Raw genomic sequence first — 26443 nt, 5'->3', positions numbered from 1 at the left:
CCCGGACCCTCCTGTCCTCGGAGCGGGGACAGGGCGTGGGCTCGGGGCCCGGTCCCTGTGCCCCCCCTTCTCCTGCCCTCTCCTCCCAGGGGCGCGGCCGCGGCTGTCGAAGGTGCGTTCGCGGCCCCTCCTGGCCTCGGAGCGGGGATGGGGAGGGTCACGGCCCGGTGCAGGGCAGCTGGGTTGGCCGGCAGGGAGGTGGTGCTCTGGGCACCGGCCAGGGGCGCAGCGGCCCCACTGAGGCTGGAGGGGGCGGGCCCGGGGGCGGGGTGGCCCGGCCCAGACGCCAGGGGGAGCCGGAGGAGGGCAGCTCCCGCCGGGCCGGCGCTAAAGCCTCGGCCGCACCCCAGTCCCAGCCCCAAGTCTCCGCCGAACCCTGTCGCGGGGACCCGCCCCAGGGAGCCCGCTCCGGAACCCGAGGCCGCGGAGGCCGCTGCTGCCCAGACCCCGGCTGCCCAGCCCGAGGCAGGGGCGCTCCTACCTGTGCCGGTGCCGGTGCCGGTGCCGCGGCCCCCGCTGTGCACCTGGCGGCGGGCGGAGGACCCGACACCCGCGCCACCTGATCCCTCCTCTCGGGTTACCGCCCGGCCCGCGCCCCAGCTCTGCCTCCGCCGTCCTGACATCACCCAGCCCGCCAATCCCGGGCGGTGGGGATGCCAGGGGGCTCCCCCGGCTCCGCACCCCTGGCCGCCCCGCCCGCCCGCCACGCCTCCGCCCTCCCCCCCCCCCCCCCCGCCAGATGTGACCCTGCCCTGCGCCTCTGCCCTCCGCGAGGTGCTGCCCCATCCCTCCGCTCCATCCCTCCGCTCCCCCATCCCTCCCCCCATCCGACATCCTCCATCCTCCTCTCCTTCCTCCATCCTCCCCTCCTTCCTCCATCCTCCCCTCCATCCTCCACCCTGCCCTCCATCCTCCCCCCCCCCCTCCATCCTCCATCCTCCCCTCCTTCCTCCATCCTCCCCTCCTTCCTCCATCCTCCCCTCCTTCCTCCATCCTCCCCTCCTTCCTCCACCCTCCCCTCCATCCTCCCCTCCTTCCTCCACCCTCCCCTCCATCCTCCACCCTGCCCTCCATCCTCCATCCTCCCCTCCATCCTCCATCCTCCCCTCCTTCCTCCACCCTGCCCTCCATCCTCCACCCTCCCCTCCATCCTCCACCCTCCCCTCCATCCCCCACCCCCTCCATCCTCCCATCCTCCCCCCTCCATCCTCCATCCTCCCCCCCTTCCTCCATCCTCCCCTCCATCCTCCATCCTCCCCTCCTTCCTCCACCCTGCCCTCCATCCTCCATCCTCCATCCTCCCCTCCTCCTCCCTCCCCTCCTTCCTCCATCCTCCACCCTCCCCTCCATCCTCCACCCTCCCCTCCATCCTCCACCCTCCCCTCCATCCTCCATCCTCCCCTCCATCCTCCATCCTCCCCTCCATCCTCCGGAACAGAACACCCAGGCCGCCCCGCGGACAGGGGCCCCTCCCCCACGTGGCCCCTGGGGCTCGGGGTCACGCCCCCGCCCTTCCAGGCCGCATCTGGAAACCATCGCCATCCGCGTAAGCGACACCGACACCCGCCCCGGCCTCGGGTTTCAGGGGCCGCGAGGCGGCTCAGGTGACAGCGAGCGCCCGCCCCGTCAGCCGCCCGCCGAGCCCGCTCTGCAAGGAGGAGGCCGCGGGGCCCAAGGCCGAGTGCGCGGGCGGGCTGTCCCCCTCCCCCCAGCCCCTGCCCCTGCCCCTGCCCCTGCCCCTGCGGTGGCCCGAACCCTCCGCCCCATCTAACCGGCTCACGTTGCAGGAAACGGACACCGCAGGATTTGGTTCCCGGCCCGCCCCTCGCGCCCCCTGCGGCCCTAGGCGCAGAGCACGACCCTGCTCCAGGCGGTCAGGCTGGGGGCCGGGCTGGGGGCCGGGGCCGGGGGCCGGGGCCGGGCACAAAGGGCCCTTTGTGGAGCTGCCCGGAGCCTGCGGCCCGGCACGCACACGCCCGGAGGGGGAGCGGCTGGAGGTCCGGGCGCTCTGGCCCAGGGAGGGGAGGGGCAGAGGCCAGCCACCTGTCCTGTGGCTTTGGGCAGGGCCCACAGGCCCAGTTGGGAAAGTCCTGGGATGAAAGGGGAACCGACGGGGAGCTCGGTCTGAGGTGGCACGAGAGGGGCGGTGCAGCCACTGTGCAGACGTGCCTCCCCTCCCCCACCAGTAGCCTGTGACCAGGTCATCTGTGCCAACTGGTCCCTTAGCTTCCTCCCGGAGTGGCCCATCTGGGGCTTGAGAGAGAACTGCCTGCAAGGTCAGGATCCTCTGCCCCACACGCCACCAACTGAGGCTCAGGCCGCCCTTGCCCTCCTCCCAGCCTCCTCCCAGTGGGCTGTGCTCGGTCCCCTGGGCTGTAAGCAGGGCCCCTCTGACCCCCAGCCCCACTCTCTGACCCCCAGCCCAGCCCTCTGACCCCCAGCCCAGCCCTCTGACCCCCAGCCCAGCCTCTGACCCCCAGCCCAGCCTCTGACCCCCAGCCCCACTCTCTGACCCCCAGCCCAGCCCTCTGACCCCCAGCCCAGCCCTCTGACCCCCAGCCCCACTCTCTGACCCCCAGCCCCACTCTGACCCCCAGCCCAGCCTCTGACCCCCAGCCCAGCCCTCTGACCCCCAGCCCCACTCTCTGACCCCCAGCCCAGCCCTCTGACCCCCAGCCCAGCCCTCTGACCCCCAGCCCCACTCTCTGACCCCAGCCCCACTCTGACCCCCAGCCCAGCCCTCTGACCCCCAGCCCAGCCCTCTGACCCCCAGCCCCACTCTGACCCCCAGCCCAGCCCTCTGACCCCAGCCCCGCTCTCTGACCCCCAGCCCAGCGCTCTGACCCCCAGCCCAGCCTCTGACCCCCAGCCCCGCTCTCTGACCCCCAGCCCAGCCCTCTGACCCCCAGCCCCACTCTGACCCCCAGCCCAGCCCTCTGACCCCCAGCCCAACCCTCTGACCCCCAGCCCCACTCCGGAGCCTCAGCCAGGACCCCATCCCCAGCGGCCCTGCCACCCCCAGCACCTGGCACTCAACATGCCCACATGGGACTCCTCCCCTTCTCCCGAGGACTCATCTCAGGCCTGGCCCCGCCACCTCACTCACTTCACCTCACTGTCCGGCCTCAAGCCCAAACAGGGGGTCAGTCCAGACTGGGTGCCACTCCATGACCACCCTGCCATTCTGTGCGAGAGGTGGCGGGGACCCAGGCCCGGAGGCCCCACTGTCTGGGTGTATGTTCTAGTCCCTTCTCTGCCCCCAGCTCTGCAGAGGGCAGCGGCTTGATCTTACCCATCCCCCTGTCCCCAGGGCCCAGCCCTGAGCCCCCACGGGGCTGCCAGGAGTATGGACTCTTGAACAGGCCACTGGCCCAGGGACCCCTTGGCCTCCAGGACCCCCACCAGCCCGGGCGCCCAGAGGTGGGCGGTGGGTGGTGGGCAGTGGGCGGAGGGCGGAGGGCGGAGGGCGGAGGGCGGAGGCTCACTACCTCCTTCCGGAAGCCCGTGGTCTCCACGTGGCGGAGCTTGCTCTTGGTCTGCATGTAGATGTCCGCGGCCTGCAGCCCTGCGGGGGGCTGGGGCGCGGGGTAGCCGGGTGGGGGCGGGGGCAGCTGGGTGCCCGGGGGAGGGGGCGGCGGCGGGAAGCTGGGGGGCGGTGGTGCTGTGTTCTTCTCCATCTTGCCCTGGGCCAGGTTCAGCTCGGGGCTCAGCATGTCCATGTAGCTCTGGATCTCTGCGGCTCTGCCTCGGGGAAGCCCTGGTGGGGGTGGGGGCGGCGGGGGGTAGGAGGGGGGAGGCCGGGCTTAGAGTTGTCTGAGACCCTCTACTGCCAAGTGGGCAGTGGACCTCAGGGGTGCAGCCCAGCGTGGCCCCCCGGTCCTGGCCCTGCCCTCCCCCAGCTCTGCACCTGCCGGGGAAGGCCACGCCTCAGGGACCTCACCCGGTGTGGGGTGTGCGCCCTGAGCTTTGGCTGCAGGTGTGCCCGTGCGCTGAGCCACCTGAGCGGGAGGGCTGCTTTCCAGGCAGACCTGGCAGGGCAGGTGGCAGGGATGCGGATGCCACACCCAGCCTTTCAGGGTGCCCGCCATCTCTGCAGCCACCACCTGAGTGGAGGTCCCCGGGCTCAGGGTGTGGTCAGCGTGCGTGCTGGCGTGTCTGGCTTCTGCGTGAGCGTTTGTGCGTGTCGTGTGACGGTGCGTGAGTCGCAGGCTCTGTGTTTATGACTGTGCTGTGTTAGGCTGTGGACTTGGCGGGGTGAGCACATCTAGGAGAGCTGTGTGCCTGTGTGCAGCGTAGGCGTGTGTGTATGTCTGCGCAGTTACTATGTGGCTGTGCACTCATATCTGTATATTGTGTGCACACATGTACAAGAGGGCACTCTTTAAAAATGTCTTATTGGTTTCAGAGAGAGAAGGAAACATCAATGATGAGAGAGTTTTTGACCAGCTGCTTCCTGCATGCCCCTGACTGGGGATCAAGTCCGCAACCTGGGCATGTTGTGCCCTTGACAGGAACCAAACCGGGGACCCTTCAGTCCGCAGGCCGACGCTCTATCCACTGAACCACCCCAGCTAGGGCACAAGTGTGCACTCTTGAGTGTGTAAGTTCTGGGGACAGTTTGTGCACGTGTGAGTGAGGATATTATATCGTGTGCGAGGTGCATGTGCAAGTGTGTGGACATACATGTATGTTGTGATGGGGACACACACACATGAGTGTCTGTCGTTCACCAGAACCAGCATCCTCTCCGGTGACCTGGGCAGCCTCTGGAGGTAGCTGTGGGCAGAGCTGGCCCAGGGCTGCTCCCCCTCCTCCCTCCTCCCTCCTCCCTCCTCCCATGGGTCCACTCACCGCGTGGGGGGCGCCGGGTCTTGATACTGGACTGGCTGGAGGAGCAGGAGTCGTAGTTGGAGAGGGTGCTGGTGGGCGAGCTGAGGTCGAAGTTCAGTGGCTGGACCGATGCGGTGGTGTTGGGCGAGGACATGCCTGAGTCGGGCTGCTTGGCCTCCAGCTCGGCGGAGGGGTCCCGGGACAGCACACGGTGCTCCAGGCTCTGCGCAGAGGAGCGGAGGGTGAGGGCCGCCAGCCCCGAGGCCAGGAGCTCCGGGCAGGGTCCGCTGTGTGACCTTGGCTAAGCCACTGCCCTTTCTGGGCCAAGATTCAAGCCTCACCCCCAGCAGCAGGACCCGGGAAACTGGGAGACTCCTCCTCCAGCCCCTCCCTGTTCAGGAGGTGGAGAGGCTGAGGGAGGGGGGCCCTGAGTGCACCCACTGGGAGAGCCACAGGGCAGCCGCCTTCCTCCTCCTCAGTGGGCAGAGGGCCTGGGCTCTGGGGCCTCTTGGGGGCGGGGCCCGGGCTCTGCAGCTGGTGAGGGTGCTGGCAGCAGCTGGGGGCAGGGGAGGGGTGCAAGGCCCCTCAGCTTGCAGGGAGGACTGACCCCCCATTACCTGGTCAGCAAGCCCTGTCTCCTGGCCCGACTGGGCAAATCCCAGCACCCGTCCCTGTCTCCAGACAGGCCCTCAGGGAAAGGGAGGGGCATGGGGCGGCCCAGCTGAACTAGGTGGGCATCTGAAGCTGAGGCTTCCAAGCCAGCCGCCCCCCACCACTGTCCTGCTCCGCCCCCACCTGCCCCTCCTGGCACGGGCTGGGCTGGGGTGGGGCCCCGCTTACGTTGCCCATGCTGCTCTGCTGCCGGCAAGCTGCTCGCTCGCTGCTCCTGCCCAGGCCCGCGCCTCCCGCCGGCCCGAGAAGTGTCACAGGCCCCGTGGGAGTGGGGGCGGCGGCAGTAACGGCTCTGCAGCGTGCTCACCGGCCGTCAGGAGGGGCTCTGGGGCCTGTTGGCCTTTCTGGGCCAGCGTCCTCTGCGGCCGGATCTGCCGCCGCCATCCCGGGGCCCACCTGAGCGAGGGGCCGGGCCCCACACCCCGCACACTTCGGCCTGCCCCGGGAGCCAAGGGGAAGCGCAGGAGCTGAACGGGGCGGCTGAAGGTGCCCTTCCTTGGCTGACAGCCGTGGGCACGGAGAGCACCAAGCCTGACCCCACAGGTAACAGAAGACACCGCAGGGCGCCCAGGTCCCCATGGGTTGCTCGATGGCCAGGCTAAAGTAATTTAAAAGGACCAGCACAGGCTTCTGGCTCCGAAGAAGCTCACTGCGAGCGAGCAGGCAGTGGAGTGGTCTGGAGGTGACTCTCGGCCCGGCCACTGGGCTCCACCACTTAACACTGTGAGCTTGGGCCTCCCTGAGCCTCAGTTTACCGGGAAATGGGCACACTCACACTCGCTGCCGGCGGGCGGCGGCGAGGGTGAAATGAGATATCTGTGCGGGCTGTGGCCAGCTGAACGAACTGAGCTGTCCTGTTCGAACGTGTCCGGTGACTTCTCCCGGCCTTCGCCCGCGTCAGGACGACCTGGACCGTTTTGCCTCCAGGCCCCACTCCCCAATGCCCAGTGGTCCCGGCTGAGAAGTCACGTGGGGAAATGGCCTGGGGGGCCCTTACTCCCTGTGTGACCTCAGGCAAGGGCCTTCATGTCTCTGCACTCCAGCTTCCTGGGTGCTAACGGGGCTCACAACACCTACCTGTACGGGGTGCTGGGGGGGGGGGGGCTGGAGTGAGATACCGGGGCAGGGCCAGGCGTACCAGGTTCTCCACGGTGCGCAGGTAGCGGGTGCAGTGGCTGTGGCCGTTGTAGTCGGAGAGGTCAGCGGGCGTGTAGCCGTCGCGGTCGCGGACGTCCAGCTCCGCGCCGTTCACTACCAGGATCTGGCAGCACTGCAGGGGCACGCAGGGGCACCCGCTAGCTGCGCCCCGCGCCCCGCGCCCCGCGCCGGCCGCTTGTGCGGAGCGCACGGCGCCGGCAGAGGGCGCCCCTCCCGCCCCGGCCCCCCCTCACCTCCAGCTCCCCGTTCTCCGCGGCGTCGTGCAGCGGGGTCCCGCCCCACAGGTCGGCGGAGATGTCGCCGCCGTGCAGCAGGAGCCAGCTGAGCACCTTGGCGTGGCCGCGGCTGGCCGCGAAGTGCATGGCCGTGGCGCCGTCCTTGTCCTGCTCCGACAGGCTCACGTCGGTGCAGCTCACCTGGCGGGAGGGGCGGGGCAGAGGGTGGGCGGGGCCGGGCGCCAGGCCCTACCGGCCCCGCCCGCACAGGCCCCGCCCGCACAGGCCCCGCCCGCCCCGCAGGCCCCGCCCCGCCCCGGGGGAGCTCACCAGCCACACGATGACCGGGCTGTGGCCCATCTGCGCCGCCGCGTGCAGCGGGGTCATGCCGTCGTGGGCGCTGGTGTGCGGGTCGGCGCCGCACTCCTGCACCAGGTACTGCGTCACCTCCAGGTGGCCCTCCTGGCACGCCAGGTACAGGGGCGTGGCACCGTTCTGGGTTTGGGCATTCACTCCCCTGCGAGCAGGAAGCGCCACGGAGGCTCTCAGCACCCGCCCCCCGCCCCCCCTCCCCGCCCCGCGAAGCCTTCCCAAGTCCCTCGTCCCTTCTGGGGACCCTGGGGGGCTGGCAGGGTGGGTCGACGGGGGCCTAGTCACTGGCTCCCTCTAGGCTCAGACCTGTGCCAGCCGCCCTCAGGGGCCCCTCTGGCTTGCCCCTCCTCCCCCAGCCCTTCCTTCCTACAACACACCTGGTTCTGAGCTCGGCCCTGCCCTCGGCTAATAGCTCACCCCTCACCAAGGCCTGACCGGGCCTCTCCCTCCCTTCCAGCCACACTGACCCACTGTCCCTGAAGTCCCATACCTACTGCCAACTCTCTCCCTCCCTATCAGCCACACTGACCCACTGTCCCCGTAAGTCCCATGCCTACTGCCAGCTCTCTCCTTTCCTCCTCCTCGCCCTTTAAGACTCAGGACAGCTCCCTCCTCCATGAGGCCTGCCGTGGTTCTCCCAGGCAAGTTAGACCGTTCTCACCCTGTGCCCACACTGCCCTGCCCGCTCCGTGGACACCTGTCTTGCTTGGCTGAACATAACTGATTCTGGCCCATGCCTCCCCCGTGGCTGAGTTTCCAGAGAACAGAAAGGGGGGGTTGCCAGGTAAACACAGAATGCCCAGTTAGTTCTGAACGTCAGATAAACAACAAATCATATATATATCTCCCTGGCTGGTTTTGTCAGTGGATAGAGCAGTGGCCTGTGGAGTGAAGAGTCCCAGGTTCAATTCTGGTCAAGGGCACATGCCTGGGTTGTGGGCTCGATCCCCAGTAGGGGGCATGCAGGAGGCAGCTGATCAGTGATTCTCTCTCATCATTGATGTTTTTATCTCTCTCCCTCTCCCTTCCTCTCTGAAATCAATAAAAATACTTAAAAATAAAAATTATAAGTGTATCCAAAATACTTGGTTTGTTGTTCATCTGAAACGAACATTCGTTTGGATATCCTGGTGGTTAACCTGGCAGCCCTCTGGCTGGCCCCGTCCACTGGGCACTTCCCGGCGGGCGCTGTGCCATGAAGTCAGCAGGCAGGCTCTCCCGGACGCCCTGAGGGCCGGTGTGGTCCCATTGGCAGAGGGGCACTGAGGCTCAGAGGCTGTGACAAGCCTGAGGTCACACAGCTGTACGTGACGTGTGGGTGAGGGCACATCTGTCGGTGCGATGCGCACAGTAGGCTCACAGGGAGTGGAGAGAGGGCATTCCCTGGGGCCTTGCCTGCACCTGCCACTGCCCCTCGGATCCCGCAGAGGGTCCTTACTGGGGGACAGGGAAGTCTCCCCAGGAGCTGGGGCGCCGCTGGGAACAGGGGAGCCGGCAGGGCCCTGGCTGATCCTGTTTTTCTGACTTCTCAGGGGTCATGGACAGCCCAGCGTGCAGTTACCGGAGTTGGCCACTAGGTGGAAGCACAATCTAGGCGCAGACCCAGGAGCTGCCCACCAACAGCCCAGTGGCTCTCAGCTCAGGGGAGGGGCTGTGCCCGAGTATGCTGAGCCTCAGGAAGGGCAGTTCTTCCCCTCCCTCGGCCCACTCACATCACCAAACCCACGCTCCCTCCTCCATCCACGCCCTCTCTGCCACGTCCAACCCCCAGCCCCTCTGCCCATCAACACAGGCACCAGGCCATCCGCTCCTCTTCCATCTGCCCACTCCCCCTCCCCTTGTCCCTGCCAACATGACCTGGCCCCTCCCTCTTACTCCCCCCACCAATGCCCGCCCAGCTGATGTCTTTCTCCCTGTCCCTAACAGCCTGCCTCTGTCTACTTCCCTGACCCCTGACCCCAGGCGCTCCTCCCGCCTGGTGTGGGCTGGCCGCCCTGACACAAAGCTGCCATTGGCTGGGGCTGATGCTGAGCCAGCACTTCTCACACTGAGGAGGCGCAGGGGCCAGGCCCGGCTGCCCTCCGTCACCCCACAGCGTCGGGCCGAGCGGTGCCCACGAGCGGACACAGCACACACGGCGACAGAGACACATGCCTCGCCTCGGCGACAGCCTGGCCTGGGGCCACTGGCCCCCACACACGCCTTCACATGCTGGTGCGTCAGCAACAGCCGTTTAATATTTCATGACCGACACTCAGTGGCCTGAATTATTCACCCCGTCACCAAGGCACAGCGAGTGCTGGGGTCCTGGGCACGGCAGGCTGGCGGGGGGCCTCCCCCCAGGGCCCCCAGGACTCTCTGGGGATGCCTGAGGCACAGACAGGGTTCGGGGGCCAGACCTGCCAGGAGCCCTGCCCTCCCAGCAGCCCCCGCCTGGCAGGTATCTATGGCCCGGGGGCACCCAGCCGGCCCGAGGAGGCCTGAGAAGCTGGCACGGAGCAGGACCCGGCAGGAGGGGGCGGACATGCCCTCGGCCTCCTGCCTGGCCACCGGCCGGCGCTCTCGGCCAGAGTCCCGGGTGCGCAGCGAGCACTGGACGTGTCACCGTTGCTCTTAGCACCTCAGCCTCTGGCTCAGGGTCCTCCCGAGTGGGGGGAGAGCTCCCGCCCGGGGGCCCCCAGCACACAGGCAGGTTCGCTGCTGGGCCAGGATGGCCGAGGGGGTCCTAGCCTGGTTACCCTCTTCTGCCTCAGCCCGCAGGCCGGAGGATGGGCCCCCCCGTGCTATAGAAGTCTGCATGAGCATAAGGCGATAAAGGATGAGTTGAGATGGAGAGATGGCTTTCCAGTGGGAGGAGCAATGGCCGTCATTGATAGCAGTGGTGGCAGGTGCCGTTTAGTGAGTGGTTTCTCTGTTCCAAGGGCCGTGGTCAGCATGAGGCACACGCTCTCATTCTGTCCTTATAAAGTGCCCTCAGGAGGCGGCATCAGCATTGTCCCCCTTTTACAGATGGGGAAAGTGAGGCAGAGAAGGACCCGGGTGTGGGAGGGGCCTGGCTGACGAGCCCTCCCGCCTGCGCCAAGGTCTGGCCTCTTGTGTGTTGGCTTCTCAAAGCCATCCTGCTGGGGAGGCGGCATCCGACCGACCGACCGACCGACCGGGAGCCTCAGCACCGCCCTGCGCCAGGTTGCCTTTTAGGCCCTGCCTCCCTGTGTCCATGGGGGTGCACTGCTGTCTGGGGATGTCCAGGCCTCACCAAGCAGGAGTCACTGCCTAGAGGGGTGGGGCGGGGTCTCAGGGGACACCCTGATCCAGCGCATCAAGTTCTAGCCTCAGGGACAACCTTTGGGGGGAGGGGCGGTCCCCCTAACCAGCCCCTGCCCTTTGCCCTGGCCTCTGCTCACCCCCTGACTCTGCAGCTCACCGCACATTCTTTGCCCTCCGAGCCTCAGTTTCCACATATGGCAAGTGGGCGTGACACCTGCCTGGCCTCTCCGTGCCTCTTGCGGGAGAACAGAAGAAGCAGCTTTTCGACGCTGTGTTTCCTATGGGGGTGGCCTGCCATCCCCTCGCCCGCCTGCTGGGCCACGCTACCAACCCTGGAGGTGTTCCCCTCCTCATGTGACGTGGCCACTGCCTAAGGGTGCCCCTCCCCCAACACCTGCCTGCGCTGGGCCCTCAGCCTCCGCCTGCCTCACCTCCAAATGTGTTTGTGCCCCAGGGCCTCCTTTCTAAGTGCGCTCCCCAGTGAGGCCATCTACTTCCCCGCTCCAAGGCAGCTGGGTGGGCACTGGCCCCGAGGCGCCTCCCTCTCCCACGTGCACCTGCAGTCCGCACCCTGCCCTCCTCTGCCCACCGCTGGGCCTGGGCCTGGGCCAGGCGGCTTGACCCGCGCAGGCTGAGAGCCGGCCGAAAGCTGGGTTCCAGAGGCCTCACCCCGGTAACAAGAACGCACCAGTGTCAGGCACTGGCACACAGGGTGGGGAGCAAGGTCTGCCTCGTTGGCGGGAGGCAGACACAGGGGCGCCAATGCAATGCCAGGCCAGGGAGGGAGCCGGGGGAAGAGGCGGGAAGATGGGGAGGGAGTGTGCGTGTTGTGGGGTGCGTTACAGTTTGAAGGCGCTCAGGCAGGCCGCACTGAGAGAGAGAGAGAGAGAGAGAGAGAGAGAGAGAGAGAGAGAGAGGAGCAGAGGAGGAGGGCGCTGCAGGGAAGAGCTCTGAGCGAGGGAACAGCCAGGGCGAAGCCGCAGGCGCTGGCCTGTGGGAGCAGAGCAGGCGATGGGGGAGCAGCTGGCGGGGAGGGTGGGCCAGAGTGAGGGTCGCTGGGCCATGTAAGGAAGTGGCTTCCCTGTCAGTGGTGGGGAGACTGGTGGTCCCCAAAGGTGTGCTGAGCTGGGAGGAGGAGGGCAGGGCCAGGGCGGGGCGAGCCGCCGGGCTCCAGGTCTCACGGCTGGGACCGGGCGCTGCTGGTGGAGGTGGAGGCTGTCCCCATGGAGCGGGGTCCCCCTCTTCCACCAGGCCCTCCTCTCTCAGAGCCTCCAGCTGGGTCAGGGTCCCCATCGTGGAGGTGCCAGCCCCGGCTCCACCCGGGGCCCGTGCCCAGGACCTCAGCTGGCACCAGGGCAGACCTGGGCGTGGTGGCAGAATAAAGGAGCCCTCACCGCCTGCGGCACACCCAGGCCTGGCACAGCCTCTGCCTTCGAAGGGGGAGTCCCTGGGGTTCTCGAGGGGTGAGCAGCCCGGCTCCCTGCTCACGACGGGGGCTGCCTGAGCCCCTCCAGCGGGGCTGTAGAAGCAGCTCGGAGTCCCCGGAGACAGAGCAGAGAGGGGCGGCCAGGGGACCTCCGCAGGCAGCTGGCCTCTGGCCACGAGACGCCCTCTCTGTACCTGTCCCTCCGCGAGGCACTTGGAAGTCCCTGGCCCTGAGTCTGGCCTGGCGCAGGGGGATGAGCCCGCCTGTGAAATGGGCTGATGACACGGCCCGGCCTGGGTGGCTGTAAGGCTCACACTGGAGCTTGGTGCCGGCTTCTGGGAGACACTGGCCTCTCCTGGCTCCTGGCCGGGGCACTTCCAACCTCTGACCCAGGCCCAGAGCCCACCCCCCAGGCCCCAGCCTTCCAGCTCGGGTGCGGGGAGGGGGCCTGGCTGAGCCTGGTGGCTCTGGGGCCCCAGGACCCTCCCGGCAGGTGGTGAGGCGCCCTGAGGGCCCTGCTCCTCCCACTTCCCAGTCTGTCCCCACTGGTTCCCACCACCAGCCACTCATGTTCCTGGCCAGGAGGGACGACCCAGCCAGCTGCTGTCAGCCTCGGTGCCTCCAGCGTAGGGACCCCCTTTCTGCAGAGGGCTCAGGGGGAGGGTCCCCAGGACAGCAGACCCCAAGGCCGCTGGGGCCAGTCCTTGGCCTCTGGGAGAATTTGGCCAGTGGACTGGGATAGACTGGAAGAAGGGTGGGGGTGGGGGTGCAGGTGTTCCTGGGGTCTCAAGCCCTTTTCGCTGCCCCCCAATGCAGCCCGGCACTGGCTGGCCCTCCCCGGACCCTCAGCCCTCCAGCTCCTCCGGAGCTTGTCACCGCATGGCCCCAGGCCACGAGCTCCTGGCGGGATCCGGTTTCTCCCTGGGAGGGCTGGAGCCGCCGCCCTCCCCCGCAGGGAGAGCTGAGCCCTCGTGAATAATTCACAGGCTCCACGGCAGCCAGGCTCACGGGTGGGCGGGCGCTGGGCTTCCAGCCGCTGCCTGGGCCCCTGATTGCGCCCTGCAGCCAGAGCAGTCCCAGCCCCCCCCCCACCCCCCCGCCCCAGCTCCCTGCCAGCCCCAGGCTCGGGGAGCAGGATCTCCATCCCCACAGGCTGCTGGTGGGCACTGGTCTGCACCTCCTCTCCGGCAGTGCCCACCCCACGCCCAGCCTCCCCTCCCGCCTGAGCCCTGTCTGGCAACCACACAAAAGCACCTTCTTATCAGCCAGGGACAGTCAGCCCCCTGTCACCTCCCTGACAGTCACCGTGGCCTGGGGGCCGGCAGCCATCAGTCCCGGCCACCTGGACAGAGCCGGCACCCCCCAGCCAGTCCCGGCACACCTGCAGGGCCTGGGAGGGGGCAGTGTCCCCAAGGCTCCCAGGCCCAGGCTGTCCCATGGCACAGCCAGGGCCTTCCCCAGGCTCCTGGTGAGGAGGGGCTCAGCCTGCCTGGGGTTCCCCCCACACCCCCCTCCACCTCCACCTCAGACCCTCCTCCCCCTCAGGTCCTCCTCAGCACTCCCAGGGCGGGCAGGCCCTTCCAGTTCACTGCCGGGCTAGGTTGGCATCACTGCCAGCCTGACGTTTGGGGCCCGTTATGTGGGAGGGCGAGGCGGGTGGTGCAGGTGGTCGGCCAGAGCCGTCCCTCCCCTCACAGGACCCCTGTGTCCTCTCGTTTCCCTGGGGGGAGGGGAAGCAGCATCGGAGTCGCCCCGGTGGGGGGCCATGTCGCAGGGCTGGTCCCAGCCCCTCAGCCCTGGGTGCCGACGGTGCCGGGCCGGGAGCCGTTCTCAGGAGTCCTGGGGCCTCCTGCTCTAAGTCCGAACCCCAGCTTGTCCAGAAGCAGAGTTCATGTGACAGTGGTGCGGACCCGTGCCCACGTGGCCCATGGCCCCCCACTGACCAGGCCAGGGAGCCTCCTGCTCAGCCAGGTCACGGCCGGGCCTGGGGGCTGCCCACACCCACGCCAATGTGCTGGGCCCGAGGCTGATGCTGCGGCCACCTGCCCAAGGCCAAGGGCAGCAGCCCCCCGCCCCCTGGTGGCCAGCGGCCCTGCGGTGCCTCAGGAGTGAGCCGGGGGTGACCCTCTCGCCTGGTGACCGCCCTTAGGCGGGTCCTCTGAGGCCGCTCACGTCCTAGGCGCCCACTTGGACTGACAGAGGTCACCCACCTGCCAGGGCCCTGGGCCACTGGTGCCCCCCTCGGACCATGTCTGGACGGCTTTCCCCCAGGGCTCCTGTCTCCCCAGCTGCCAAAGACCTGGCCCTTCCTCCCTAACCGCCCCCGCCTCCCCTGTGCGCACTGAGCCCCATTCTTCCTCCTGCCCTGCCCCCCCCCCCCCGGGAGCCCCAGCCCCTGCTCAGGGCTCCTCAGCCCAGCCAATCAGCAGAGCCTCTGGGGTGTGGGGCCCAGCGCCTCTGTATCAGGAATGGGCTGAGGGGCCACAGGGAGTGAGCAGCTGCTCTGTGGATGGCCTGGTTGGGGGGGGGGGACCTGTGGGGCTGGGGGAGGAGTCTGGGGGGGCAGTCCTCTCCCTCCACCTCTGGGTAAGTGCCAGGCTCCTCCTCCATCGCCTCCTGACTGCGGTTTAGGAGATGCTCTTACCCCCCCCCCCCCATTTACAACAGCCTTGCCAATGAGCACAGCAGCCAATGAGGCTGGGCTGGAGGGAGCACCCTGCAGGCTGGGAGCATGGGGGAGCAGAGACCTTGGGCTGGAGGCCCGGGCCTTGCAGGGCCCGGGGCACGTGGCAGTGAGCCTGCGGGAGGGGAGCCATCCGGCTGTGCAGGAGCTGCCTCTGGCCTGGCCCCCTGGCTCCAGGTGCGGCCACTCCCCCAGATGCCCGAGGGGATGGCAAACTCCCAGCACCTGAGCCCCCGGCACACCCCCCCCCCACCAGGAGGGGCGTCCTCACTCAGGGTGGTGCCCGATGAGGAGCCTCAGGGAGGGGAAGTCTCCTTTGGCGGCGGCGTAGTGGATGGGCAGGGCGCCGGTGTCCGTGGCCGCGGTGGGGTCCCCACCGCCGTGACGCAGCAGCCAGTCCACCACCTCGGGGTGGCCGAAGCGGGCGGCCAGGTGCAGGACCGTGGCACCGGAATTGTCTTTGTCCTGCGGGAGGAGGGTCCGTTAGTCTCACTGTCTTTTAAAAAAAATAAAAAATATATATATATATACACATATATATACATATAGACATATATATGTATATATATATATATATTTTATTGATTTCAGAGAGGAAGGAAGAAAAAAGAGAGAGAGGAAGGGAGAGAGAGAAACATCCCTGATAAGAAAGAACAATGGATCGGCTACTTCCTGCAAGACTCCACTGGGGATGGAGCCCACACCCCGGGCACGTGCCCCTGACCAGAATCAAATCTGGGACCTCTCAGTGTGCCGGCCGGCCCACGTGCTCTCTGGCTCAGGCCCTTCCCGCCTCCCTCCGGCCCTAGGGCAGCTCTGTCCTCGGGCACCTAGCGGTCCAAAGTGGCGCCACAAGCCGTGCGCGGGGGCTTTCTGAGCACTGCAGGCCGTGGCGGAGGTGCCCGCATGGCACAGGCATTCCGGACGTGGCACCTTGTCCCCCAGGCGCTCCGGGGTCCCTCGGAGACCGGTGCCTGGCGCCCACGTGCTCAGAAATGCGTGGGTGAGGGAGCGAGAGCTGCTGGGCAGGGAGGTGGGCTGTTGGGGCCGCACCAGGTTGGCATCGGGATCAGAGGCACCTTCTGCCTCCAACGCTTGCCCCGCTCCCCCAGGTGTCACATGGGGAGGCTCTCCCATGGGTGCTCCTTTAACAACCCAAAGTCAGCGGAGACAACGGCCCGCCTCCCAGCACACCCACGCCCTGCCCCAGGCTGCCTGCTCACCCCGCCCCGCCCCGCGGGGCAGTGGGCAGGGCCTGGGCGGTCAGCCAATGGTGGCAGCCCTCTCCCAGGCACCCCGAGGGAGTGGGGCAATGGTCAGAAGTGCCATGTGTCCTCGTGAGCACCCAGGTGTGTGCCTGCGTGGGAGGGGTGGCAGGTGCTGGGCACGGGGCTGGGTGAGGAGGACCATCCCCGAGATGCAGAGGCTGGCAGGCGGCTGGGAGGTGCACGTGGGCTCTGGGTGCTCCCCACACTAAGCACGTGTGACGACGGAGCGGAGAGGGCACCGGGAAGTAGTGAGTGGTGGGCATGGGGCCCCTCTGCCCAGGTGTGGGCACAGGTGGGCACAGGTGTGGCTGTGGCAGCGAGAGGTGAGCGGCAGCGAGGGGCTGGAGGGCATGGAGCCTAGGGCGGCTGATGGTCCTCCAGGCAGGGGGACAGGCGCAGGGGGACTGGCTGCGGCCGGGAGGGGTGGGCAGTGAGGAGGGCAGAGGGGGGTGGGCAGTGAGGAGGGCAGAGGGGGGTGGGCAGTGAGGAGGGCAGAGGGGTGGGCAGTGAGGAGGGCAGAGGGGGGTGGGCAGTGAGGAGGGCAGAGGGGTGGGCAGTGAGGAGGGCAGAGGGGTGGGCAGTGAGGAGGGCAGAGGGGGGTGGGCAGTGAGGAGGGCAGAGGGGCAGGAGTGAACCCCAGGAGAGGAGGGGGACGCTGAGACCCTCTGAGTGCTGGATGTCCAGGTGGCAGTCTGGCTCAGTGTGTCCCTTGAACCCAGGGGACAGGGCTGGCCAGAGGTGACCCAGGCAGGACCACAGTGAAGGATGTGCCGGGCTCAGCTCTGGAGAAAGGCCCTCGGTCCCTCCTGGCCTTGGGGCTGGGGGCCTGCAGCTCCAGGGGGTCCTGTTGGCCCTGGCCTCGGGGGGGGGGGGGTAACAGTAAGAAGAGGACCCGGGCTTAGGGGCGCTGGCCTGTCCCTGAAGCTCCGGCCTCGGCACCCTGAATCTGCTTATCTCTCCGGCTGAGCAGGGCCGGGATGGAGGTGTCCTCCCCCCACACCCCGCCCCCGGGGCTGGGGAACAGAAGCCCAGATAAGCCGGGCACAAGGCCACCTGCTCTTCCGCCTCCTCTGCGGAGGCGAGGCCGGCTTCCGGCCAGGGCTGCACACCGGGACAGGGAGGCACGCCACCTCCCCAAGCGGGGGCAGGGGCCACGTGCCAGGAACTCTGATAACGGAGGGGGAGATAAGGCCGGAGGGGGAGATAAGGCCGGGCCATCTCCCAGCAAGGGCGGAAGTGGGGGGGGGGGTTCGTCCTGAGAACAAAAAGGGGGCAGGGGTCTGGCCCCCTCAGGGCACAGCCCGCAGCTCAGGTGCTTTGGCCTCGTCTTCCACATCCCGGGACCCAGTGGTCACACCCAAAGGTCTGTTCCTCCCGCCAGCGGTCCCACGGCCAGAGCACCTTCCGGGTTCCTGAGGCCAGCCCCTGAGACCCCTGGCGGCCTCTCCACCCTCACCCACTCCCGACGCTGCCCCTCCCCAGGACAGGACCTGCGGGCCGCAGCGCTGGGCACTCCTTGTTCCTGTGCTGGACGGCAGCTGTCTGGCCAGCACCTGGCCAGTGCCTCCTCCTCAGTCCCCCTCAGCGGGGCCTTCCCGGCCACCTCACCCAACTGCTCCCCGAGGCGCTCCATCGCTGGCCTTGCAGGGCCTGGGGGTGCCTGGTTAGCTTTTCAGCCTGTGGGTTTGCTGTGTGTTGCCCCGTAGACTGGCAGCTCCAGGGGGGTGGGAACGCCCTGAGCCCCCGGCCCAGCACCTGCAGGTGCCCTGTGGCCAGCAGGAGAGTCACACCGGGGCCTGAGCGACCTCCTCCCCAGCTCGGAAGGAGCCAGGCTCCCACCAGCCGGGGCCGGGAGACCAGGTGGGGCCTTGGGAACACCTGCTCTCAGCCTGGAGTGGGCTGTGCCCACCCCTCCAGATATAGTGGGGGGCCCCCTGGGCTTGATTCTGTGTCCAGGCCCTCGTGCACCCCCACCTTCCGGGCCCCCTGGGTCAGTGGTTTGCCCCAGCCCCTCCGGTTCCCCACCACCTGGGTGCTCACCCCGCAGCGGCCAAGACGGGACGGGCATCTGCCCTGGTGCTTACTGAACCCAGGAGCCACCTTGCCCTGGCCCGGGGAGGAGCTGGACGCAGGTTCAGTGGGGAGGTGCCAGCCTCACCCACGCTTGAGCCTAGGGGGGCTGCAGGCCAGGCTCTCCAGGGAGGAAGTCCGGGCACCGGGGCGCGAGCACCCACCTGCACCCTGCAGCCGCCCTGCGAGAGCAGCCACTGCAGGCAGGCGAGGTGGCCGGTGGCGGCGGCGTCGTGGGCCGGGGTGGCGCCGTTGCGCGCGCGGGCGGCGGCGGGCAGCGCGGCCTCCTCCACCAGGAAGCGCAGGCAGTGCAGCTTGCCGGCGCGGGCCGCGTGGTGCACGGGCAGCGCGTCCAGCGGGTCCCGCAGCGAGGGCTGCAGGCGGCCGGCGGCGTGCAGGGCCCTCAGCACGTCCAGCTCGCCCTGCCGCGCCGCCTGCAGCGCCTGCTCCAGGGCCATCGCGCTCAGCGCGCTCCCCCGGGCGCCATGCGCCGCTCCCGGGGCTCCCGCGGCGGAGGCCGTGGCGCGGCCGTCGGGGCCCGGCGGGTGGGGAGGCGGAGCGGCGGCCGGGCTCCTGCTCCGCGGTCCCTCGCTCGCTCCGCTCCGCCTCCGGCGCTCTGGGGCCCGGCCCCCGCGGCCCGGGCTTAAGCCTGGGACCCGCCCCCGCCCCGCCCCCGCCCGCCCACCGGCCCGCGCCCCGCCCCGGGCTGCCGGCCTGGCGGAGGGGACAGGCGAAGGGGACAGGCGCAGGGACTGGACTCCTGAAGGTCCCCCTGAGGAGGGTCCGGGCTGGGTTTGGGGGACAGGGGTGTCCAGGCAGGGGGACCACAAGGGCAGAGGCCAGGCAGGAGCAGGCCCCAGTCCCCGGGGCTCTGGGCCCAGCCCCATGGGAGCAACAGGTGCTGGGCCCTCAGCCCTGGAGCCCACCGGACGCCAGAGCTGCTCTCAGAGCCGGCGGAGGCGGGCCCGGGCCTGGTGCGCGCCGGTTCTGATCCAGAGCGCGGGTTCTGATCCAGAGGGTGGGACAGGGGGCACCAGAGCTGCTGTCTGGGCGGGGAGTTACCCCAAAGCTGCAGGGCCCGTGGCTGCCACGCGGAGAGAAGGGAAAGAGGGGGTGCAGGAGGGGGGCTTGCGGAGGGCACAGAGCAGCCACCAGAAAAGGGGGGCGGGACCCCTCAGAGGGCGCAGGCAGCGCCAGGAGGGCTGCTGGCCGGGGGAGCACGTGGGCCATCCCTCCCGCCTGCGTGGCCAGCAGCCTGCCTGGAGCGGGAGGCGGCACAGGCGGCTGGACACGCGGAAGGGCCCCCGAAGGCGCGGGCTGCGCAGCCGTGGGAGGGAGCCGGCACATCCTGTGACTTTGAAACAGTCTGTGCCCTGCCTTCCCCTCCCCCGCTCCTCCCTGCCGCCCCCGGGGCCTGGCCCAGGCCGGTCCCCACAGCGCCTGGCCAGCGGCGGGGGCAGCGCTCTCGTGTCCGCCGAGCTGCCTCCGGGAACCGCGGGTCCCAGATGGGATTCCGCGGCGGCCACGCGTACTTTCCCGCGGCCGCCGCCTGGTGGCGCTGTGCGATGACTTCGGAGCTCCGAGGAGCAGGTACCCCAGAGGCGCTGGTCCCCCAGAGGCCCTGGTCCCCCAGAGGCGCTGGGTCCGTTTGAGAATGGGTTGCCAGGGACATCCGCCTGGCCAGGCCGGCCTTGCTCCCTCCACGGGACCTGAGGCCACTCTGGTTTGTGGACAAGGGAAGCCAGGAGTCTTTTTTTTTTTAATGTTGTCACATTTTGTAATTTATTGTTTTTCTTAGGACAGGTTGCTACATTGTGCTTTTATTTTAGTTTCTTTTTGAGTCCGGTGGCTTGCCTTTGTTTTTCATTAAATCTACTAGAGGCCTGATGCATGACATGCGTGCAAGAGTAGGCCTAGGCCTCCCTTCCTCCCGCTGCCAGGACCAGCTTCCTTCTGGCACCCTGGACCCAGGTTTCCCTCCCAGCCCTGGCTTCGCCTGGAAGGACGTTCAGTCTAATTAGCGTATTACACTTTTATTATAGATTGGAGTGGCATCCTATATAATAAAAGATTAATATGCAAATTGCCCCCTTGACTGGGAGTTGGACCAGGGGGCAGGGCTGGCCTGCCATTTGCCTGAGGTCCCGGCCTCTGGGTCTGGATCGAGGTGGGCTGGACCCCACCTATGCACGATTTCATGCACCGGGCCGTTAGTTGGTTAATAAAATCAATAGTTTTCAAGTGTTCATTTATTTTCTCTCTATTTTTTAAAAAAATAATTGTATCTCTTTTTTTACAGAAAGGAAGGGAGAGGGATGGAGAGTTAAACATTGATCAGCTGCCTCCTGCACACCCCCCACCGGGGATGTGCCCACAACCAAGGTACATGCCCTTGACTGGAATCAAATTCGGGACCCCTCAGTCCACAGGCCAATGCTCTATCCACTGAACCGAACTGGTTAGGGCTTCTCTCTTTCTTTTTACATCTTTATTGTTGAAACTATTGCATATGTCTTCTTTTCCCCCTCATTGACCTCTCCCGGGTCTCCCCTACCCCCTCCTATCCCGGGCCTTCACCACCCTGTGTCCATGGGTTATGTGTATATGCACACAAGTTCATTGCTTGATCTCTTCCCACCCATCCACCATCCCCTGCTGGGAAGGGAGGAGTCTTATCTTGGCAATCTCCATGCTTGGCTGGTTCATGTGCCCACGAGGCTGCCCTCCTCCAGCTCCCCCAGTGACAGACACACCCTGAGGCCTGAGGAGTGACTGGCAGGGGTGCTGCCGGGACAAGGAGCTGAAATGACTCTTCATGGGCGCCCCCCACCCCCATGCCTCCTCCATGACTGAAACCGTGTGCTGCAGTTCAAGTCCTTCCCGCCCCAGGCAGCTCTCCTGGCCCCGGACACCCTCATCTGTCACGTGGTTCTGTCATTTTGGGAGCCACCCATACTGTGTGCGGCAAAGCAAGACACCCTGAAACCCCTCCCCCCCCCAAGAGGAACATCACATGTGTGTGTGTGTGAGTGTGTGTGTGTGTGTGTGTGTGCCCCTCCTCACTGAACATCTTCTTTGCCTCCTTTCTTAGGGTCACTGCTCAGACCTGGGCTGAGATCCAGACCTTCCTGTCTGCTCTAGGCCCCTGCGGGCCCCCTGGGTCCTCCCAGCAGCCCTAGCGAGAGCCCACACCAGCAAGGACATGCTTATGGAAGTCCTGCCGCTTACCGGGCGCTATGCCAATCCTCACTGGCACCTTTACCCCCCTGGGGATGCCATGCGGCAGGCACAGCCACTATTCCGATGTCACAGCTGGAGAAACCGAGGCACAGGGAGGTGGTTGGTTGGTTTGTTTGGAACGTGTCTTGCCTGAGCGACACCGATGGGAAGGGGCAGAGCTCACACCACCGGTGGCTGGTGCTGTGCCTTCTCCCCTCTGCACCGGACGGTCCCTCTGCCTATTTCCTGTCCCTCCAGATGTGTACGTATGGATCCCCCAAACCCCCTCCCCGCCAGCTGGCCTCCTCTCATCCCTCCGTGGACCTCAGGCCACCCACCGGTCCTGTGGGGGGTGCCTGTTCCAGCCTCTGCCCGAACCCGAGGGCAGGGCCAGGGGTGGGTGGCCCCACCTCCCTAACGCCGGGACCCACACATGCTGCACACTCAGCGACTCAGCTAAGTTCTGGTCATAAATGACTTTCCTCCCGGTGTGCGTGCCCCCCCCCACGCCCAGGGTCCTCTGTGGAAGCAATGGCGCATGAGCTGGTCCAGTCCCGCACAGCAGTGGGGAGTGGAGGGAGACTGGGGTAACACGCCGGAAAGGGCGTTCGCTCCCCCCACAGGTGCTCTGATGATGGCCCACCAGCATGAGGGGGCATTCCAGAAAGAGCCTTCTCCCCAAGCCCCTTCCCCAGGAGCCAGTAGGGGTTGGTGCAGGGCGGGCTTGTGGGCAGGAACTGCCTGGGCCAGTGTGGCTGGGGTGGGGGAGAGTGACAGGTGGGACATCAGCCAGGGAGCCACAGTCCTTTTCGGATCCCTGGGCTCAAGAATGCAAAGAGGGGTGGGGGCTAACTGGTTTGGCTCAGTGGACAGAGCGTCCCAGGTTCGATTCTGGTCAAGGGCATGTACCTTGGTTGCGGGCACATCTTCAGTGGGGGATGTGCAGGAGGCAGCTGATCGATGTTTCTCTCTCACTGATGTTTCTAACTATCTCTCTCCTTTCCTCTCTGTAAAAAATCAATAAAAGGTATATTCTAAAAAAAGAATGCAAAGGGCTCAGGCACTCCCAGGCCCTGCCGGGCCAAACATATTGACTTATTTATTCTCCGAATCAGGACTGTATTGGGGGTTAATGGACGCGAGGGTCCTGTGCTTGGTGAGCAGCATGTCCTTCATAGTGATGGCCCTCTGCGAGCCACACAGGGACGGGAGGCCCGAGGGCCTCTCGCCCAGGCTGCTCGCACCCCCTTTATTTTCTTTTTTTTTAAACATATTTTTTATTGATTTTTTTTTTTTTTTACAGAGAGGAAGGGAGAGAGAGAGAGAGCTAGAAACGTCAATGAGAGAGAAACACCGACCAACTGCCTCTTGCACACCCCCCACCGGGGATGTGCCCACAACCAACGTACATGCCCCTGACCGGAATCGAACCCGGGATCTTTCAGTCCGCAGACCGCTCTACCACTGAGCCAAACCGGTTTCGGTTCTTTTCTTTAAAAAAAAAAAATATTTCATTGATTTTTCACAGAGAGAAAGGGATAGGGATAGATAGTTGGAAACATCGACCTGCAAAACCCCTATTGGGGAAGTGCCCGCAACCAATGTACATGCCCTTGACTGGAATCAAACCCGGGACCCTTCAGTCCGCAGACCGACGCTCTATCCATTGAGCCAAACCGGTTTCGGCTGCACCCCCTTTCTGATCTACGCGCTGGCCTTCTCGCTGGGGGGAGCAGGAGGTAGGAGGATTTGGGGCGAGTGACAGGAATGGGGCCGGAGGTGGGGTTTGGGGCGGGGCGGGGGCTGTCAGCACCCCGGACAGCGCCGCCTGGCTCCGCCCCCGGGAGCCTCCTCCGGGCCGGGCTGGGCGGTCCGACCTCCGCCGCCCGGGGGCCGCGGAGCCGTTCGCCGCGGCCGTTGCCGCCAGCGGCTGAGGGTGCGGGCGGAGCAGATGGACGGGGAACGCCCAGCCCGTTCGCCGCTCCAACCGCCACCGGCGAGGAGGCGGCCCGCGCCGCTGGGGCCGGAGCACGGGACCCCCGCCTCCCGCCGCTGGACCCGCCTCCCGCCACTGGCCCCGCCTCCCGCCGCTGGGCCCCGCCTGCCCCGCCGCTGGCCCCGCCTCCCGCCGCTGGACCCGCCTCCCGCCGCTGGGCCCCGCCTCCCGCCCCTGGGCCCTGCCTGCCCCGCCGCTGGGCCCCGCCTCCCCGCCGCTGGGCCCGCCTCCCGCCGCTGGGCCCGCCTCCCGCCGCTGGGCCCCGCCTGCCCCCCGCTGGGCTCCGCCTGCCCCACCGCTGGGCTCCGCCTGCCCCGCGGGCGGGGATGGGGACGCAGCCGGCGTCGGATGGAAAGAAAATGGGCTCCGAGGGCCCCTGGGTTTCCCGGGCTCCTCCGGGCCTCAGTTTACCATCCAGAACCGAGGACTGGGACCAGTGGCCTCTAACTGGGAGCCCCAGGCGTCCTCAGAGCCCTGGCGGCCCGGCCTGGGCAAGCCGAGACCTCTCTCCCCGCCGCTGGGACCCGCGTTCGCAGAGCGACTGGGGGGCGGGCGAGCCCCTCCCGGGAGGAGAAAGGGGGAGGTGCTAAACCTGAGTGAGTGAGTGAATGAATGAATGAGTGAATGAGTGAATGAATGGAGAGGGCGGAGCTGGACCTTGTGGGGCGGCAGCTGCGAAAGCTGCGATGCCACCCCCGCCCCCCCGTCGCCGGGGCTCTGGGGCCCCTGGGCCTGCGACCCCGCCCGGATGGGCCGCGAGGGGCCGGAGCGAGGTCCCCGGGGCTCTGCCCTCTCCCTCCCCCCTCACCACCCGCTCCCGGGCGGGGACACAGGCGGAGGCGGGGCCCGCGGGCGGCCGGACTGCGCGGTCCCGCACCTTCCGCGTCTCCCGAGCGCCGGCCGCAGCCGGGCCGCCTCCCCGTCCAGCATGGGGCTGCCTCGGAGGGCGCGACCGCCGTCCGAGCTGCGGAAGGTAGGATCGGGCCCGGGGCTGGGACGCGCTGTGCGCAATGCCCGCTCCCCCATAACCGCGGTCCCCCCCCCATAACCGCGGTCCCTGCTCCCCCATAACCGCGGCCTCCGTCCCCATAACCGCGGCCTCCGTCCCCCATAACCGCGGTCCCCGCCCCCCATAACCGCGGTCCCCCCCCCATAACCGCGGTCCCCGCCCCCCATAACCGCGGCCTCCGCCCCCCATAACCGCGGCCTCCACGCCCGCAGAGCCTGAAGCCGCTGCTGGAGAAGCTCCGCCGTGCGCTCATCAACCAGAGCCTGCGGGGCTCCGGGCGCTCGTCCCACCGCTGCTCGGCCTGGAGGTGAGGGGGCGCCGGACGGGGCGGGGGGGAAGGGGGAGAACCGGGGGGAGGGAGCGCGCGGAGCGAGGCGGGCGGGAGCGCTGGTCGCCTGGACCCCAGGAACCTGCGAGGAGGCCCCGCCGGGCGCCCGGGGCCGGCCGAGCGCAGGTGGGACTGGTCCCCGGCAGCCGGGCCCTCCGCGGGCCTGGAGCGCGCCCAGCTGCGGGCCGGAGCGGGTGGGGATGGATTGGGATGGAGCAGGGGGGAGGGGAGGAATGGGGCTGAGGGGGTGGGGATAGGGCTGGGGGGGTGGGGTTAGGGATGGAGGGGATAGGGATGGGGGGGTAGGGATAGGGCTGGGGGGTGGGGATAGGGATGGGGGTGGGGTTAGGGATGGGGGGCATAGGGATGGGGGCGTGGGGATAGGGCTGGGGGGTGGGGATAGGGCTGGGGTGGGGATATGGGATGGGAGGTGGGGTTAGGGATGGGGGGGATAGGGCTGGGGGCGTGGGGATAGGGCTGGGGGGTGGGGTTAGGGTTGGGGGGATAGGGATGGGGGCGTGGGAATAGGGCTGGGGGTGGGGATAGGGATGGGGGGGGGGGATATGTCTGTGGTTGGTGGGATAGGGCTGTTGGGTTTTAAGGTGGGGATGGGGGGGGTGGACCAGGCAGCCAGCCGGCAGGCCAGAGGGGATCTGTCCTGATGTCCTCTCTCTGTCCCTCTCCCTATGGCCGCCCGCAGAGCTCCGGCTGCTCCAGGCTGGAGAAGGCGGACATCCTAGAGATGACGGTGCGCTTCCTACGGGAGCTGCCCGCGCCCCCCAGCCCCGCGGCGGCGCCCGGTGAGTGGCCCGCCAGCCTGTCCACACCCCGCACCCGGCGCCTCTCCCTGCCCAACCCTGCACCCCGAACCCTGCTGCACTCCCCGCGCCTCTCCCCACACAGCCCATCGCTCCGCGCCTCTCCCCGCCCCGCCCCGCATCCCGTGCCTCACGCGCCTCTCCGCCCCGCAGCGCCCTCTGACGGCTTCCGCCAGGGCTACGCGCCTGCCGGGCCAGCGCTTTGCCCGCCTGCGGCGCCCCGGAGCCCGCGCTGGGCCGGCTGCTGGAGCACCTGCGGCGGAGAGTGGCCACCTCCCCCGCCGGCAGGCGCCCCGAGGACGCCTGGGGGGTCCCCCCCGCCCTCCGCGCCGCCCACCCCCGCGCCCCCGCCGCCTGCGTGTCCCCGCGGCGCCGGCCTCTGGCGGCCCTGGTAGCCCTGGCGAGTCCACGGACCCGCTGACGGCCCGGGGATGGAGGAAGCTCTTGGTGGCCGCTGCCTGTCCACCGGGAGGGACCAGCTACGGCCAGGCCGCAGCCCGCAGCCCCGGCTCTGAGCCCAGACTGCAGGCCCTGGACTCCGCTGGAAGAAATAGGGGAGAAGCCCGCCTCCCCGCCACCCCCTCCGCCCAATGAGGGTGCCTGGGCCGCAGGAGAAGGGGGCGTGGCCGCAGGGAGGAGGAGGCCCACCCCTGCGGTGGCCGTGGCTGCAGGCCTGGACCAGCCCAGTCGCCCTGCAGCCGGCGCACCGGTCCCGGCACGGCCCGATCCAAGGGCTGACCCAGCTCCCGCAGCCGGGTGCAGCCGTCTGCTCGCTGCCCTCCCGGCCCTTCCTGGGCCGCCCCCTCGCCAGCTCTGCTGGGCAGCCTCTGGGCAGACCGGAGCAGTGAGCTGAGGGCTCTGCAGGCCGGACGGGAGCCATCCCCTCCTGGGCCCTCCTTCCAAAGCCTGAGTGGCAGGGCCTGGAGGCAGCCAGGCTCGGCGCCGGCAGGCTGGGGTATGGCTGGGTGGGCAGGGGGAGCATCAGTCTAACCTGGCTTACATGCCAGGCGTGAGGAAGGGGTGGGCAAGAACGTGGGTGCCCTGGGGCCCGAGGAGCCCAGCGCAGAGGCAGTGCCGGGAGGGGAGCCAGACCGGTCACTGTGGCAGAGCCA

General features: G+C 67.9%; 2 protein-coding genes across 2 annotated transcripts in view; one reads left to right on the top strand and one right to left on the bottom strand.

The window, feature by feature from the left end:
- Positions 1 to 18434, bottom strand: part of ESPN (espin) — a 42627-nt gene extending 24193 nt beyond the window's left edge. The window contains exons 1-7 of the mRNA XM_045570563.1: positions 18126 to 18434; positions 14895 to 15088; positions 7206 to 7392; positions 6894 to 7076; positions 6641 to 6772; positions 4852 to 5053; positions 3489 to 3757 (exon numbers count right to left, since the gene is read on the bottom strand). Of these exons, the coding sequence (XP_045426519.1) occupies positions 3489 to 3757; positions 4852 to 5053; positions 6641 to 6772; positions 6894 to 7076; positions 7206 to 7392; positions 14895 to 15088; positions 18126 to 18419 (1461 nt within the window). The 5' untranslated portion in view covers positions 18420 to 18434. The remainder of the gene's footprint in view (positions 1 to 3488; positions 3758 to 4851; positions 5054 to 6640; positions 6773 to 6893; positions 7077 to 7205; positions 7393 to 14894; positions 15089 to 18125) is intronic.
- A 5670-nt stretch (positions 18435 to 24104) lies between these two features.
- On the top strand, positions 24105 to 26098 carry HES2 (hes family bHLH transcription factor 2). The gene is given in 7 exon segments (XM_036461137.2): positions 24105 to 24149; positions 24398 to 24452; positions 24455 to 24492; positions 25214 to 25313; positions 25485 to 25511; positions 25514 to 25632; positions 25634 to 26098. Coding segments are annotated over 7 exon segments (477 nt in total). The 3' UTR covers positions 25727 to 26098.
- The last annotated feature ends 345 nt before the right edge of the window (positions 26099 to 26443 follow it).

The sequence above is a fragment of the Pipistrellus kuhlii genome, unplaced genomic scaffold (genome assembly GCF_014108245.1).
Source record: "Pipistrellus kuhlii isolate mPipKuh1 unplaced genomic scaffold, mPipKuh1.p scaffold_m20_p_34, whole genome shotgun sequence".
Lineage (NCBI taxonomy): Eukaryota > Metazoa > Chordata > Mammalia > Chiroptera > Vespertilionidae > Pipistrellus > Pipistrellus kuhlii.
This window is presented reverse-complemented; position numbering and strand designations above follow the sequence as displayed.